The sequence below is a fragment of the Triticum aestivum genome, chromosome 3B (assembly GCF_018294505.1).
Source record: "Triticum aestivum cultivar Chinese Spring chromosome 3B, IWGSC CS RefSeq v2.1, whole genome shotgun sequence".
Taxonomy (NCBI): Eukaryota; Viridiplantae; Streptophyta; class Magnoliopsida; order Poales; family Poaceae; genus Triticum; species Triticum aestivum.
This window is the reverse complement of record NC_057801.1, coordinates 833,278,005-833,295,909: the sequence shown is the minus strand read 5'-3', so window position 1 is coordinate 833,295,909 and position 17,905 is coordinate 833,278,005. Positions and strand designations below refer to the sequence as shown.

Genomic DNA, 17,905 nt, shown 5'->3' with positions numbered 1-17,905 from the left:
CCCCCTGGCTCCTTTATATACGGGGGCGGGGGGCACCCCAAAGACACACAAGTTGATCTACGGATCGTTCCTTAGCCGTGTGTGGTGCCCCCTTCCACCATATTCCACCTCAGTCATATCGTCGCGGAGTTTAGGCGAAGCCCTGCGCCGGTAGAACATCATCATCGTCACCACGCCGTCGTGCTAACGGAACTCATCTCCGGAGCCTTTGCTGGATCGGAGGGCCGGAGATCGTCATCGAGCTGAACGTGTGCTGAACTCGGAGGCCCCGTACGTTCGGTGCTTGGATCGGTCGGATCGTGAAGACGTACGACTACATCAACCGCGTTGTGCTAACACTTCCGCTTACGGTCTACGAGGGTACGTGGACGAACAATCTCTCCTCTCGTTGCTATATCATCACCATGATCTTGCGTGTGCGTAGGAAAATTTTGAAATTACTACGTTCCCCAACAGAGTACCCATACTGCCAAGCCATCGATCCTCCGTCATCAATGGCGCCAGTATTGAGATATTGTTGAGTGTCATCGTCATCCTCATCCTCATCTGTGGTGACATCATCAGTGACTAATGGAGACTCTTCCTCACCCAGTCCGTTATCACCCAACACGACAGGTGACGCTAATTGTGTAGGTGGGGTGTGATACGTCTCCAACACATCTATAATTTTTTATTGTTCCATGCTGTTATATTATCATTCTTGGATGTTTTACAATCATTTAATAGTCATTTTATATCATTTTTTGGTACTAACCTATTGACATAGTGCCCACTCCCAGTTGCTGTTTTCTGCATGTTTTTTACATCGCACGAAATCAATATCAAACGGAGTCCAAACGCAACATATCTCCTGGAGGATTTTTCTGGGCCAGAAGAATGCCAATGGGCCAAGGAAGCATCTGAGGGGTTGCTCGAGGGGAGCAACACACACCTGGGCGCGCTAGGAGGCCCAGGCTCACCCAGGTGGGTGCTGCCCACCTCAGGTGCCCCCCGAACCGCCTCTTTACTCTATAAATACCCAAATATTCCAGAAACCCTTGGGGAGTCGATGAAATATTGATCCAGCCGCCACAGAGTCCAGAACCACCAAGATCCAATCTAGACACCATCATGGAGGGGTTCACCACTTCCATTGGTGCCTCTCCTATGATGCGTGAGTAGTTCTTTGTAGACCTACGGGTCCGTAGTTAGTAGCTAGGCGGCTTCCGCTCTCTCTCTTAATTATCAATACAATCTTCTCCTGGAGATCCATATAATGTAAGTCTTTCGCTGGTGTGTTTGTTGAGATCCGATGAACTTTGAGTTTATGATCAGATCTATGTTTTTATCCATGAAAGTTATCTGAGTCTTCTTCGATCTTTTATATGCATGATTGCTTATAGCCTCGTATTTCTTCTCTGATATTTGGGTTTTATTTGGCCCACTTGATCTATTTATCTTGCAATGGGAAGAGGTGCTTTGTAGTTGGTTCGATCTTACGGTGCTTGATCCCAATGGCAGAAAGGGAACCGACACGTATGTATCGTTGCTAATAAGGATAACAAGATGAGATTATATCTGCCGCAACAGATAAGCGGATATCATCTACATCATGTCATCATTATTATTGCATTACTTCGTTTTCTCATGAACTTAATACACTAGAAGCATGCTGGATAGCGGTCGATGTGTGGAGTAATAGTAGTAGATGCAGGCTGGACTCGGTCTAGTAATCTTGGACGTGATTCCTATATAATGATCATTGGCTGGAAATTATCATGATTATTTGAAGTTCTATCAATTGCCCAACAGTAATTGTTTTCCCACCGTTTGCTATTTTTCTCGAGAAAAGCCACTAGTGAAACCTACGGCCCCCTTGTCTCTTTTTCATCTTATTTGCCTTTGCGATCTATTTTCCTTGCATTTATTTTCAGATCTATTAAACCAAAAATACAAAAATACCTTGCTGCAATTTAATTGTTCCACGGTCTATTTATCCAATCTACAACTTTTTACCTCACATTCTTGCCTATCTTGAGGGATTGACAACCCCTTTAACACGTCGGGTTGCGAGTATTTGTTATTTGTGTGCAGGTGATGTTTACGTGGTGTGGGGAGGTTCTCCTCCTGGTTCGATAACCTTGATCTCATCACTGAGGGAAATACCTACCGTTTTCTATACTGCATCATCCCTTCCTCTTTGGGGAAATACTGACGTAGTTCTAGTAGACATCAGGGTGCTGATGTTCATACCTTGCGGAGGATGCATGATCGTGGGTGTGCACCCGGACGCCTCCAGACGAAGCAGACTCTTTGTCCACAATAGGACCCACGTCTTGGAATCGCCAAGCCGGCACGGGGTCTCGTCGTCATATCCCCCTAGTACTGGAGGAACCAAATTCTCATGGCCCGATCTGACACTGGCCACGGAAACCTTGAAGACGTTAGGAGCGATTGGCCGGCTGTGGAACAATTGTTCCTTCGGCTTCATTATCGTCTCCTACCCCACGTCCACCTTCTAGGCATTGTTGTCATACAAGATGGTGCATGGAGCGTCGGCCTGCAAAGACATGTTTGCGATGTGAGACATCCAAAAGGCAATAGAAATGGGAGATTATACATTTATTGAAGAGGGCTGGTGTGACAGGTACCGTGACGGCATTGAGCTCAGCTAAAGATGAAGCGGGTGCGGGAGCCGGTACAGGAGCAGGTGCTGGTGCTGGTGCGGGTGTTGGTGTAACGCTAGTCGAGCTGCTCCCGAAGAAGTCGGCAAGGTGAAAGTCCGCTACATCTTTTTCTGGATTTCACCTGCTCCAACCAACGATAGCCGGAACCAAGACTGTCAGCTCCCGTATTACGGCAGCTACCGTTGTTGCTACTGTCTTAGCCGAATTCTTCTCAACCACAATCTCAACCTTCTTGTCAATGCTTTCTTTACTTAACCTCCGTATTTCCTTTCACTCCTCTGTGGTCTCACCGTAGTACTTCTTCCACGTGGCGCTGTCTCCAACACCATGCACGCGTCTATACGACGGCCGAGTGTCCACCGGGAGTTGTTTTAATATGTTCAACGCCCAGTTTAATGGGGTGTCCCACTTAGGCTCGCCAACGCCTCATACATGGAGTTGCTTTCGGCCGCAATCCTGTGCAGCTCTCTGTGCAAAAGGAACAAGGATCGTTTACAAATATGACTAAACGTGCAGTCGAATTGATCAGGAACTAAAATTACCTGCAGTCTCATGAACTCCATCGTGACCGGGTCCATCTCGAAAACCTTCTTGACTGGGTACCAACGGTACCGGGCCCTAAGGACGTCATACTCCCGTGGGACGGTGAACTCTGCCAAGGGATCTGGGATGCCCAAACTTTCACGTTCTGCGTCCTCCTTGGCCCATATGGACCTCTTCCCCGCGTACCCTTTTCTTCCGGGGTGGTGGCGCCCCATGTTCCTCTCTTGAAGCTCCTTCATGTACTTTGACTTTTTTTGGCATCTTCGACATCCCAGGCCACCTTGAATAGTTCAAACTGCTCTTCCATGATTGTCGAATTTTCCTTCACAATCTCGGAGTAGGGTTCCTTTTTGTCGATGGCGAGTTTCACTCTTACTTCCCAGGGGGCCAACACGTCGCTACACTTGGTCATGGTGTGTTTGTTTATATTCTTCATTGCCGGGTCTTTCTGTGGATCTTTATATTGTATTTCATCCCGACCCGAGGAACAAGAGTATCTGGTGCAGCAGGGTTAGGAGGGAGTGCTTCATATTTGGCCTCTCCTTTAGTTTATAAACATTGATGGTGGAGCACTCCCATACGTTGCAGCCTATTTGATTGTCGTAGCAGGAGCGCGCTTCCACAGGCAGTTTTGGCTCAAAATTGCCGTCGTCAACCCCCGTGACCACTAGTCTAGTAGTGAGGAGCTGGTTTGGGCGTCGACATCTCCTCTTAGATTTCGGTTCTATGGCTTTGCTAGTCTCGGTGCCGGTCTCGGCGCCCGTCTCGGTGCCGGTCTCGGTCTCAATGCCAGTCTCGGCACCGGTCTCAATGCCAGTCTCGGATGAGACAGGTGGGCCCAGCAACAACAACTATTGATTGTTGGCAAGGCTCAAATATTCCTGTGCCGCCAGGTAGACGTCGTCGCAATCACCAGAACCTTGTCCTTCATTGTTGCCAGCCATGTTTCCTACGATTAAATCTAGTCAATTAATTCTAGACCTAATAAAATGAATAATGACATAAAAAGGCCTATGTTTTGCACGAACATTGATTCCTTCCAAGTGCGGCAAATCCTGGGCATCGATATGTCTTAGTTTGTAGCACAAGTCATCCCAAGATTCACGGAAAATTTTGGCATGACCTTTGCTAAAAAGTTGACAAATCGAACACCTGAAATTTGCCGGAACAGAAATGAATCAACATTTCGGCAAAACATAGGCCACTCGGCATCATTCCCTGGAAACAACAAAAGGCCACTTGGGCACAATCGAACCACTTCAATGAAAAGATATAACATGACCACTTCAATGAAAAGATATAATCAACAATAAAAGTCTAGGAAGGGATCATCTTTAAAATAAAATTTGCCTAAATTATTTTCCTTTAAAACTAGTGGTCTTTTCAAAAATCAAAAACCTTTGCAAAATGACCTCACTAAACACTTCTCTGCCTAGGACAGAACCAAAATTATGTTAATCTAGCTATTCCTCTCTCACACACACATTATTTTCTTTAACCCTTCTCTGCCTAGGACAGAGCCCAATTAAATTGCAAAGAAACTCCATTTCTCTAACCCTTCTGACCTAATGCTCTAAAAAAATTTGCTCTAACCCAGCCAACCTACTTAACCTAACGAACCTAATTAACCTAGCTATTTAACCTAGTTAGTTAACCTAGTTTACCTAGATAATTAACCTAATTAAACTAGTTAACCTAGCTAGTTCTCTGTCAAAGCCCTAAATAAAATTTTGCACTAACCTAGATAATTTACCTAATTAAACTAGTTAACCTAACTAGTTCTCTGTCAAAGCCCTAACTAAAATTTTGCACTAACCTAGATAATTAACCTAATTAAACTAGTTAACCTAGCTAGCTAGTTCTCTGTCCAGTGTTTCTGCTATGCATGAGAGAGAGAGGAGGGGTGGGGGCTTACAGAGGATGGCTCCGGTGGTGGCAAGGGAGGCAGGGGCATCTCTGGTGACGGCGAAGGAGGCAGTTGTGGTGAGGGAGGCAGCGGCGTCGAGGGTGGCTCCGGTGGAGCCGAGGGCGGCTCCGGTGGCTCTGATGAGGCCGCGCGGCTCTAGTGGCGTTGATGAGGCCACGCGGCTCCGATGGCGTTGGGGGATGCTCCGGTGGCGTCGACGATGCGCGGCTCTGGTGTCTCCGGGGCTGTCGACGTCGGCAGGAGAAGGAGACGAAGTGGGGCGACGACGAATTGGGCAGACGGTGGCGAAGTGGGGCGAGGGATTCGGGGGAGAAGTGGTGGCCGGGGGAAACCGTTTTTAGGTTAAGTCAAACTTAGCGGTGGAGCGTTTTGTAAAAAGGTGCTATAGCTAAGATAACTATAGTGATTTTTAAGAAACGCGCTACTGCTATAGCTATGTATTTTACTTTCCTTTTCTTATTTTCTTTTCTCTCTCTATAGTGGGGTATAGGAAACGCCCTGCTGCAATATTATCTAGAGCGCCTCTTATGAATAGACGCTACCGCTATGCCATTCTCCTTTTTTCCCCTTTTTCATTTATTTTTCTTTACATTTTATTTTTTTTCTTTCTCCTTTTTCTATTTCTTTCATTTTCATTTACTTTTCTATTTGTTTTTCATTTCATTTTATGTTCACTAGCAGTAGCGCTTTTCATAGTATACGCGCTGCTAGATAGATCCTAGCGGTAGCGCGGTTTTTACAAGACCGCTACTACTATGTGTAGCCTATCGGCTTAGAGGGTGTTTGTTTACAGGGACTTATTGGTTTAAGGACTTAAATAAGTTCCTATACGTCTCATATAAACCAAACAGGAGGGACTTATAGGGACCTAAAGTGGGCATTTGGGGCTTATGAAATAAGACTCTCAAGGAGAGTCTTATAATGACTTATAGTTGTAATATGATCTTTTAGTCCATGTTAAGTCCCAGGAACCAAACATGTAGGAACTTTTTAGGGACTTGGGACTTATAAGTTGGGACTAAAAAAAGTCCTAGGACTTATGAACCAAACAGGGCCTTAGTAATGGGAATTTTAGTAGTAGCGCTTTCACACGCACACGCGCAACTGCTACATTTTTATCTGTAACGCCCTTATCCCGCACGCTCTACTGCTATGCAGCACTAGCGCCCTTTTTTAACGCGCGCTACTACTAAAGTTCTGTGTATAAGGTTTCTCCTAGTAGTGTGGGGCGGCACCCGAATGACCGATGTGCGGCATTGTGACGGTGTCAGTAAGAGGAGCGGATGTAGTCATGCCCCAGGGATGTGGCCATGTTGGTGAATCTTGTTAACCAATCTCGATATCGTGCCTCACGTGATTGTCTGATCCTCGGATGATCGACTACACACCTCGGTTATTTTAACAGTTTTATCACAAAATGCATTACCCCTGATAGGATTGATGTTGCTGACAATAACGTTTGGGGCGTTTGCCCATGTCATATAGTGTGGTATATGATTTTTTTTCTGGGTTTTTAAGAATTTGGCTCCTGAAATCGGGCTTTCTAAATTCTAATTATGGTACGAAATAATAGTTTACCATGTTTGGTGCCTTATCAAGTAGTAGAATCGATGTAGATAGCACCCAAGCCGTTTTTTTGTGGGTTTTTTTTTTGCAGGTAGATAGCACCCAAGCCTTCATCGTGCAATGCCTATTTTTTCAACCTTGGTACAACATAATCAATATTGCAGTAATTAATTTGAAATAATGAGAGTTCCCTTTACTTTTCTACTACCATCATTGAAGGAAATGACACTCGCAAAACAAAAAATCATTGAAGCAAATGAGAGAAGAATCAATCAACTGGCCGGGTCACTTGCTTTAGCAGTAACACATGCATCCTTGTGAAGCAAAAACGGCAAGTTGTTGGAAGTGAACAACTTGTACTCAGCAGTACGTGCGGTACGTAGTCCTCTCACACTCTACATGTCTGATCTCTCCAGGCACCGTCCTGCTGCACCAAGTTTGAACATGATCAGTTAGATGAGTCACATGGTTTGTATTCCCATTCAACCACGCTGGCTGCTTTCAGTTGTGCAATGCAATGGGTGTGCTAGCTCTTCCGTTGCCACCCACCCTATATATTTCATCCGTTGTTCAGGAGAAGAGACGTACCAATCTTCCATTCGCCATGGCCGCCTTCCGCCTCCTCTTCCTCCTGCTTGCCTTGGCCGCCAGCTGCAACAGCACTGCTGCTGCTAGCGCGATGTACAAGGCGAAGGCCAGTGTGATTTTCAGGCATGATGCTCGCACCATCGAGGTCAAATTCCTCCTCCCCGCCAGCAACAGCCCAGTCGCCGCCGGGGACGAGGACCTGCAGCTGCGGCAGGAAGCCATGGCCCAGGCCGTTACCGTGATCTCCCGCCACAGGCCAGAGACCAGCGACGCCGAGAAGCTCAAGTGGGCGCTGGGGGTGGTCAACCTCGAGGCCCAGCGGTGGAAGCCCATCTTCAGAGCCGTCAGCACGGTGCTGGAGAGCGGCGCCGACGAGGGCACCAAGGAGGAGCTCAACAGCGAGCTCGGCCAGGAAGGTCCCAACGCCCTCAAGATCGACTTCGGGTATATGTGACATGCATCGCCAGTTCCCCACCTCTGCCTTAGTTTCTCTATCGGCCTTAGCGCGCCCCAGATATCTGTGGTGTTGTTAGTTATGTATGGTGCTCCCATCCGTGCGCTGCGGCCTGTCGCAGCTGTCGGAGCACCGCCATTATTTCCCTTCTGCTTCGTTCTCGACGCCTTCGGCTGCGGAACGTTTGTGATTGTGCTTGCATTTCCTTAGTCAGCGAGGTGGTTATTTTCTTACTCTCTTTGTTCTCCCTGTCTTTTCCATGAGTAGCAACCATGCATGTCTGATTGGTTCACTAATTCACACGGAATTTAACTAAAATACAAGTGGAAGTAGTTGCCATTGCCAAATTTCACGAAGGCGCATGACCTTTTTTTTTTATAGAAAGCCTTCTTGGAAACTTGTCATGTACGGTCAGTTTGGTGCCGAAAGTTATAAAATACACGAAACTGATGCTCAAACTTGTTCGGTCGTGCAAATACAGTGCCTTCGTCCGTATTTTCAACGCGCTGTCTGCGTGGCGTGCTAGCGCGGCAGTGGCCCATGTGCCCGCTCGTGAGAAATTATTTTACAGAAACCAACCTCGAGTTTTATTTAATCATGTAGGAAAGTCTTGAAGTGTAGGGTATGCTAGATAGAAATAAATTGAAAAAAAAACACAGAGGAGTTTCGAACAAGGCACCTCCTGGTCAACTACTACCGGCACGATCCAGCCATGCAGCTGAACTTTGCTTTCCGTAAGAATATTAGCAAGAAAGCTATTGTAGACTAATTGATGCATTTATCCATCATTTATTTTTTATTTATTACCACTATTTATTTTTTATTTTTCCAAGTTCAAGTTTCGTTTTATGACACACAAATTTTCCCATATAAAAATACAGTAATCACCAACATTAAATTACTTTGTATTTTCAAAAAAAAATCTTCTTTTGTCATCGTGTACTTTGAAGAGGTAAAATGAACCTTTTCAAAATTTTATGTCGATTTAAATAGTTCAACCCATATTAAATACAGTACTATTGTGTAAATTCATATATCTTCATTCTGCACCAGAAGCACACACAATTATTGTGTATCGTCACTCTATTTCTAGAATATCCAATTATTAAAAAATTGACAACTTTGTATTTAGTAAACTATTCAACATGTACTAAAAATATTTTCTAATAATATTAAATTCTACAAATGTATCCAAACATGTCAATCATGTTTGTAGAAATATAGGGATATTCAACACAATTTTAATCCGGCAAAAAAGAGCTTATTTTTGCATGTATTTTGCTTTTTCGTATCTCTCACATACAAGCACAGATTTTGATGAAAATTCACATGATCTATTACACTTCTATATGCACTGTAAAAATCATTTCCTTTGATGTTCAAAAAACAGGCACAATATGCCCGTGCTGCAAAGTTACAAAAAAAGGCGAGCCCAAAGAAGCAAGCGCCCCGGTATATTTTTATAGAAGAATTACCTTTTGCATAACAACGCAATATGTACAGTTCGATTCATGATTGTCTATTCAGCAGAGTTTGGCGTGGTGGACTCACACATTTTCTTTAGTTTTTGTCTGTCGTACGCTTATACTGACATAGGTTTTTTCTCCGTGATTAAATTAAATATGACGGGCTTCCTGCAAAACAAATCTCAAGCGCAGGCCACCCAGCACCTTCCCTGCTCTCTGACACTGACATGTGGGGTTGTCACGTCACGTGGGTAGAGCATACGCCCAGATGCGGAAAGAGGCACCGTATTTGCACAGCCGTACAAGTTCGAGCATCAATTTCGTGTATTTTACAACTTTAGGCACTAAACTGACCGTGCAGAACAAGTTGAGGCACCCCTAGCGTATTTAACTCTTTCAGAAATATAGCTACAACATTCACGATCTCATGATTTTGACACAATGCCATATTTTTTTTGTGGTAACAGGAGGAATGCCCCCGCCTCTGCATCATTTGAAGCACACAACCTTGGCAGATTACATTACATTCAGAAATATAGCTACAACACTCACGATCTCATGATTTCGACACAATGCCATGTTTCTTTTTGAGGAAAAGGAGGATTGCCCCTGCCTCTGCATCATTTGATGCACACAACCACTTATTAACAAGTACCGAGTAACAATCTCTAACAAAAGCAAAAGGAAAATTACAAGACCACAAGCCATAACGGACCAAAATAGGATAAAATGCCTACACAAAAATTCTAGTATTCGCACACCGGACAATAGGTTAAAATTCCTACACACAAGTCCACCTCCTCATCGACGCCCCGGACAACGGTCTCGACCCTGGCAGCAGCTCAGCGCGGGTCCCCCATGGCGTGGGTGTGGTTCCGTCCATGTCTCCACCCCGGCCTTGGTGTCACAGCCATTGTCCCACTCCTTCAGGCTGCCTCGAGATGATTCCTTTGCCAGAAGGTGCGCGCCGACGAGGCGAGCTCATCCCCGGCACAGTGTCACATCCTCCCGTCCACCGCAGCTTCACGATGACCATTTTCTTCCTCATTCTCCATGGCCAAGATGACATGCCGGTCTCCGTCTCCTTGCGGCACTTTCCGATACTAGTATGTCATGCTAGCCTGCCATATCTAGTTGCCGTTGCCACCGGCCTAGTTCAGGCCGCCGCCCCGACCCCTAGGTCCTCGTCCGCCGCCGCCGCACAATAACGGACGAAAGTGGCTGCCCATAACCACCTAAAATGTGAATATTCCTGGAATATAGGCCATCCACATCCATCTCATCCTGAAAACCAAACACTCGCCATCCACCTAAAAAGTGGCTATCTCTATCCCACTGAGGATAGCCGCTGAACCAAAAAAAACCTATATGTAGCTGAAAGTGTGTTATATCGACTAGAGGGTTTAACAAAACTACCGCGGACAAGCTCAACCACCTAATATGTAGGTGAATGTGCACAAGTGATTTTTGGATCTATCGAAATGATTTTGTGTTTAACAAAACAAATATTCATTTTTCAGCTTATCTTCGAAGGGTTTGGATGGATCGGTTTTCCATATTACTATTGTATGTTGATCAAGTATGTCTGTGTGATCACACTTTACCTGCGTCCTCAGTATAGTATTGCTTTCTACTAGGCAATGTTTTGGTACATCTGGAAGTAAACAATCTTTACTACATACTTGTTGACACTAGACTTTCACTTGCACAAAACCCCCTTTAAGATGGCCTTGAACGGAAATGTGGTCAATGTGGAAGTTGTGTGTCTTGTCGAGGCAAATAACTTCGATTTTTTATATTAGCTCGATCCAAGTTCATACGTGACCTGCAAAACCAAAACAAAGAACTCCACGACGATCCAGCCTGGAGGTTATGGGCCAACCCGAAGCTTCCGGGCTTTCTGGACTGAATTAGGTTATATTTTGGCCTTTGGATGGAAAAAACTAAATTGTTTTATTTTAAATAAATTTATGATTGTACAATGACCGGAATGAATTGATTCGAAAACTTTCACGATTAAGTTATAGTTTGGCTTTTAGATCGGTGGCCAACGATACAACAGGCGGTTCGTGTGTGCGGTAGGCTCATCGCGCCTGGCGACACAAAAGGTGTCGGTCAAGAGGGTGTATGTTTTCTCAAGCAAGTGATTGCTACGATGCAACTAGAGGCGAGGACGTGTGGTGACGTCCTTGAGTGCAACTGCAATTATTAGAATTAACTATGGATCACTAGGATCAATAATGTGTGAAAGGAAAAATCTACCCAAACGAGATGTTGAACTCAATCTAATAGGAACATACCAAGCTGTCCATAAGGCCAACACTAGACCGGACCAAATTAACTTAAATAGTACACCATAAATTTTGTAGTACAATGTACCATATGAAACATTTTTTGAGAGAATCTTGTATAACCGCTATTATGTTTCGGCTACACTTCATCTACCTGCGAAGCACCTGTCAACACCCTCGCTAGTTAGAAGGAAATGTGGCAAGGCCATGCTGTCTTGAGGGCAGTACACACGCTTTGTCTCGTCGCCACTACTTGGTCAAGGATCCCCCATGGGAGAATGCGACACGGTATTGTTCGATCATACGCAACCACTCCTCGACTCTAGGTCAGTAATGCTTAGCATGTCCCATTGCCAATTCAAGGTTCAATTAATTGGATCCATTACAGTATATTTGCATGTATCTGTACTTGCCTATTTGGTAGTATATCTCTACCTAATAATAAAGCAAATTGGGTTTCCGTCGTCCGTCATGCACTTTTGCAGAAAACCCCCTGCATTTTTCATGAATTAACCCGCAGTACACACTTAAGTCAGAACCGAACCGTTATTTTACATTTTTACGGAACCCCCCCCCCCCCCCCCCGACGTATTAGATAATTCACCCGCCGATCATATATAAGTCAAACAAATGTTTTTCTAAATTATTCATATCTTTTAAACCGTAACTCCGATTTTAACATGTTATATATGAAAATTGATTAGAAAAATGTGTAGAATCTGAATATGATGTTATTTTGTTTGTTAAATATTTTTTAAATATTATTTTGGAAGATATTTAAGTCAAACAAATATTTTTCTTAATTATCCATATCTATTAAGCCGTAACTCCAATTTTAACATGTTATATATGAAATTTGAATAGAAAAATATGTAGAATTTGAATATGATGTTATTTTTACCTATTAAATATTTTAAAATATTATTTTAAAAGCAAACTTGTAACCTATAGGGCACGTCCGTTATTCTTTCGTACCACGACGATCAGGATTGCAAATAAACAACCACTAAAATCATAAAGAGACGAAAGAAAACATCGATAACCACACATGAGCACCTCTGAAAAAACTGGCAGGGGAAAAACAACATTCAAACACACTTTGGTTTGTGTGAACACTGAGGCCACTGAGGGTGAGAAGGAGGATAAGCGGCAACATAAAAATAATGCCTCGCTAAAATAAAGTGCATGAAGATATTATGGTTATTGGGTTAAGAGTGTGTGTTATTTTTTTCTCCCGTTGCAACGCACGGGCTCTTTTGCTAGTGATTTCTAATCCATCTTATACGTTAAGTGCAGGAGAGGCTACTTGCTCTTGGAAGACTTGCCTAAATTTATTGAAGAATAATTGATAAATGTGTGGCTGGTAGATAGGCCAATATCACAATTATTTCTTTCATAGGCACTTATTAGCACTAGCAACCACTCAAAATTATCCTCTCAACTTGTCAATCGATCATCTGAGGTTATATGGGTCAATTTAATGACGAAATATAGGGAGTATTCGTAACTTCCCACATGCATGATAACATTAAGATTTCATACTTACTAAACATGTTAACGGCGATTCCCATGCAAAACATTTTCCAGCCCTTCCACCATACTAACACAAACCATTGTTGGCTGAATCCGCGGGTGCCTGCCAACTTTCAAATTTCTAGGGGAGTGTTTTTAGAAATAATTGAGAATTGGACATACCTGTTACATGCCTCCCTCAAAATTGACGAGTGAATAAACTCTTGTCGCGAGTAAAATACTCCGAGGATGGAAGATATTGACCACCCCATCACTCCATGAGCGGTATGGGCACACAAAATAGATCTTTCATTGCTGGCGCGGACATGAGGCGAGTACTCGCAGCGACGCGATCTTCCATGGTCATGGTGCGCCGGCCCCTTCTAGTGGAAGAGGATGGTGGCCTCGCAGCGCGGTCTGAGCGGAATTCCAGCAGCAGCGCATGTAGAATCTTGCGTACAATGTCATGGAATAATAAGAGGAAATCAGAAAAAGGAAGGAGGAGAATTTATGGACAGCAAAATCAATACACAAAAAAGGAAACAAAGATAAGGAAGAGAAGAATACAATCCGTGATTTGACGTGAATTGATTGCATAATGCATTACCGGATTAAATATTGATTACCATACTATTATCCAAGATTAATCCTGGTTTTTAAGCCAGATGAAAACCGATTTGGATAGAAAACCAGGAAAATCCACGAAGGGGTGGGGATATCATAGAGGGAGGGAGGACGAAGGAATGGGACTACGTAAGACGGGAGAGGGAACCTTACTCTTTTTTCAGGTAGTAGAGATTTAACACGTCACCTAAGCACCAATGCAATGAAAGTGGACTTAATTACTTGGGCTTCCATGGCGGTGTTTATGGGTGCAGCCACAGATAAGGAACCAAAGTGAACAGGATGACACGGCACGGTATGGGCCGTGAGAAATTTTCAAATGGTTGAAAATGTAGTTAGTGAGAAATAAGCAATGAGAGGCGAGCTGTGTCTGTCATCTTTATATGCAAGGCAGCGAGATCAAATGCATCAACAAGCAGAGTACAAGACATAGAGCACCGATTGTCAAATACATCAACAAGCAGAGCGCATTTAAAAAAGGATAAACACCCTCGCACTGTCCTGCCCAAGATAGTTAGACTTAGGACAGCAGTTATTGTTTCGTGCACTATAATTCATACTACCGTTATTTTTTTAAGCAAAAGAGATGGTCACTAGCTATCACGTACATATATAGTACTCCCTCCGTTTCTTTTTAGTCCGCATATAAGATTTAGTCAAAGTCAAACTTTGTAGAGTTTGACTAACTTTATATTAAAAAATATAAACATTCACAATATGAAATCAATATTATCAAATGCACCATGAAACATATTTTCATACTGTATAGTTTTAGTATTGTAGATGTTCATATTTATTTATATAAATTTGGTCAAACTTTGTGTAGTTTGACTTTGACTAAATCTTATATGCGGAGTAAAAAGAAACGGAGGGAGTAGTAGCCACAAAGTCACATCAGATCCTGCACGCCTTCTCTCTCCACCCGCCAGATTGAAAAAAAAACACAGCCTAATCGATCAGATCAGTCACATGCTTTCTTCTGCCCCTCACGCTTAGCTAGCAGCTTTTCAATTGAGCAATGCGATCACATGTTTCCACCACCACCACACCATATATACTTAGCGTCCTTGTTCAAGAGATGGATCGATCGCTGTACACTATACTTAGTTGCCATGGGCAGGTTCCACTTCCACCTCTTCTTCTTCCTCGTGCTTGCGCTCGCCACCAGCAGCAGCACCAGCGCAGTGGCCACTGCCAACGATGACGCCGTGCAGCAGCGGAAGGAGGCCATGGTGCAGGCCCTCGGGGTAGTCACCCGCTTCGACCTGGCCAACACCGACCCCGAAGCAGTGAGGCAGGTGAAGCAGGCGCTCGCGGTGCTGGACCGTGAGGTCCAGGCCCACCCCCAGCGGTGGAAGACCATTTTCAACGCCGTTGACAAGGCCATGCATAGCGGCGCCGACGACCGCAGCAGGGCGGAGGCGTCCTTAATGGCCAAGGAGCTGCTGGAGCGGGAGTTCGGCCCGTGTCCGAGATGCCTCAAAAGGGACCTCGGAGTCGAAGATCTGTAAAATGCATGCCACCGTTTGCCAGCTCCGCCTTTCTTTTTCGGCCTTAGCGTGCCATGTCTGTGCTGTTGCTAGTTATGGCGCTCCCGTCCGTGCGCTGCGGCATGTCGCAGTTGTTGGAGCTCCACCTTTAGTTTTCTTCCTGTTCCTTCTTCACGCCTTGGGATGCGGAACGTTTGTGATTTTCCTTGCTTGCTTGTAACCAGTATATCATTAGTCACGGAGGTGGCTTCTTTTGTTACTCTGTTAGTGCTCCCTGTGTTCGTCCGTGCATATCTAAGACAAGTTGAAACTGCATAGATTATTGTGTGCTCCATCTCACCTAGGACATTGTCATGCTGGTTTGAACAATTAGATGACCGTGAATCCGCTGCTTCAAGTGCTGAAAATGTGTCCCTCCAGGTGTATCGGCGTCAATAGGTCAGAACTACCTTTTTTGCTTGGTATATCCACACATTATTGAATAGCAATACTACTAGGGAGGTTATGTTTTTAAGGTTGGTTATGTTTTCACAAAATATTACTCCATAGCAGCGACCAAACAGGAGGTCACCTGGTTTAAGTAGCACTGACTTTGAAAAAAAATCTCTAAATAAACTCCTTACTTCATCTCTCTATCAAAAAAAAAACTCCTTACTTCATCCTACATGTCCTTTCAAATTTGTGTCTTTCCTATTAATGGTTTTCATATTTTTACACTATTAGACATGCCTTCAGCCAGGAATACAATGGTTTACAAAATTATAGTGAAATTCATATTATTTTTTATTAAAAAATATTTTTTAGCCTCTAATAGACATTCTATAAACAAGATGATACCTCACATTGTTGCAGGAACACTGCTAAGAATAGTTAGGTTGAAGATATGGTTGATTAGTCTAATGAAATGAATAAGTGTGAGATTAATTATTCCTATATGGTAGCCACACATGATTTGTTGATGTGGAAGGGGCGCATGCATGGGAAAATATGTAGTGACTTGACAGGTTGTTGGTGTGGCATATATGCATGACTTGTTGATGTGGAAGGGTTATGCTCTTAGAAAAAATAGTTAGTGAGAGATGCAAGTATTTAATAATTTAGAAGATGGAGGATGTTGTGGACCCACCCACTGGCAGAGCTACAGCCAAGCAAAACTATGCTATGGCCCGCCCAGGTTTAGTGAAAATACACTAGCATATGAGAGGAAATAGGGCATCGGAGTAAAATACTTGGACTTTCCTTCAATTCGTCCCGCCCAAGTTCTTGTGTGTAGCTCCGCCACTGGACCCACCAGCGACGGAATATCTACTTAAGTATAGTCAACCCATAATCACAATATGTTTTTATTGCTAGACGGATTTAAAACATGAGCCGCCCAAAAAGTTATTTATCTTAGGCATATGTGTCTCATCATTGACAATTTGAGCTAATGTTGTGACTAGGCTTTTACAAAATCACTTGCCCCGTCACTAGGCAAGGAATGCATCGTACGGACATGTAACATATTTTTTTGGGCGTATGGCTATCAGGGTCAATCGAACCTAATTAAGGGTATCTCCAAAGCAGTACCTCAAACCCCACTCATATGTCATGACCGCGTGGTCTGGATGTGGTGTGTCATCCGACGTGGTCCTGTATCGATCCGCCGAGACGTCTGAATCAAGTTTTCCTCACAAACTAAACCCAAATGTTGGGGCTTTTGCAGGAGTCCTGACACGAGACACATCGGACTCTCACCAAGAAATTTTGCTGGATGTGCATAGTTTTGTTCATCATTGCCCTGATGTGCATAGTTTTGTTGCCAGATATCCATAGTTTTATTTTGTTTATCACTAGCCGGATGTGCATAGTTTTGTTGATCACTAGTCGGATATGCATAGTTTTGTTGATTACTAATCTGATATGCACATTTTTGTTGATCACGGGTGCCCCCCCCCCCCCTGCTCCGGCAGTTCTTTGCACCGTTATTTTTTATTTATTCCATAAATAATCTCCGAAATTGTTGTCCAATTTTCAGAAATTTTATTTAAAAAAATAATATTACAATGGTAGTTCTGCTGAAAACAGCGTCAGTCCGGGTTAGTTTCATTCAAATCATGCAAACTAGAGTTCAAAACAAGATCAAGAGTATTTAGAAAATAGATACGTTGGAGATGTGTGAACCTCCCCAAGTTTAACTCATTGATTATCCTCAAGAAATTGTGATAAACTCATTTGTTCTTGTTGATGTATATAAGTATATTAGGCAATCAAGTTTTCAGCTAAGATCATGAACTAACCACATGCATGATAACACTCAGAACTCATATTTACTCATGTCAATAACGTATCAGCTAGGGATCAATAATACTACATCTCAAATATCAACACTTTGTCAAATTATCCACGATACAATGTAACAAATTGGTATATCGCTAGCCTTTTTAAGACCGCAAAACATAAATGCATAACACCTCTGAAGTTCAAGAGACGACTGAACATTGTAATTCAGGGTAGAAAACATCCAATCATGCTCACACTCATCATTGATTAAACCAAATGCATGTTATACTAAGAATGACAATAGCACTCGCAAGGTTGGTGCCTGAGTAAGAAGATGATGACTCAACAATAAAACTAAATAGATAGGTCCTTCGGATAGGGAAGCAGAGATTTGAGCGGTGTGAGGGCTCATTGTTTAAAATAGAGATACTTACATTTTGAGAGGTGTGCTTTTCATGTCAACGGTTTACGACCAAGTTTTTAGTATCTTCCATGCTAAACATGTTAATCATGGTT

At 43.5% G+C, this 17,905-nt stretch overlaps 2 protein-coding genes across 2 annotated transcripts; both read left to right on the top strand.

Moving 5' to 3' along the window:
* The first annotated feature begins 7,269 nt into the window (after positions 1-7,269).
* Positions 7,270-7,977, top strand: LOC123066944 (uncharacterized). Its single transcript, XM_044489920.1, has one exon. The coding sequence runs from the start codon at positions 7,307-7,309 to the stop codon at positions 7,742-7,744; it is 438 nt and encodes a 145-aa protein (XP_044345855.1). The 5' UTR covers positions 7,270-7,306; the 3' UTR covers positions 7,745-7,977.
* Positions 7,978-14,735: 6,758 nt separating this feature from the next.
* On the top strand, positions 14,736-15,324 carry LOC123066943 (uncharacterized). The gene has a single exon (XM_044489919.1). It carries the CDS (start codon positions 14,750-14,752, stop codon positions 15,146-15,148), a length of 399 nt encoding a protein of 132 aa, XP_044345854.1. The 5' UTR covers positions 14,736-14,749; the 3' UTR covers positions 15,149-15,324.
* Positions 15,325-17,905: the final 2,581 nt, after the last annotated feature.

Coding starts and splice junctions, on each gene's coding strand:
- LOC123066944 (XM_044489920.1), top strand. CDS start 7,307: ATGGCCGCCTTCCGCCTCCTCTTCCTCCTGCTTGCCTTGGCCGCCAGC.
- LOC123066943 (XM_044489919.1), top strand. CDS start 14,750: ATGGGCAGGTTCCACTTCCACCTCTTCTTCTTCCTCGTGCTTGCGCTC.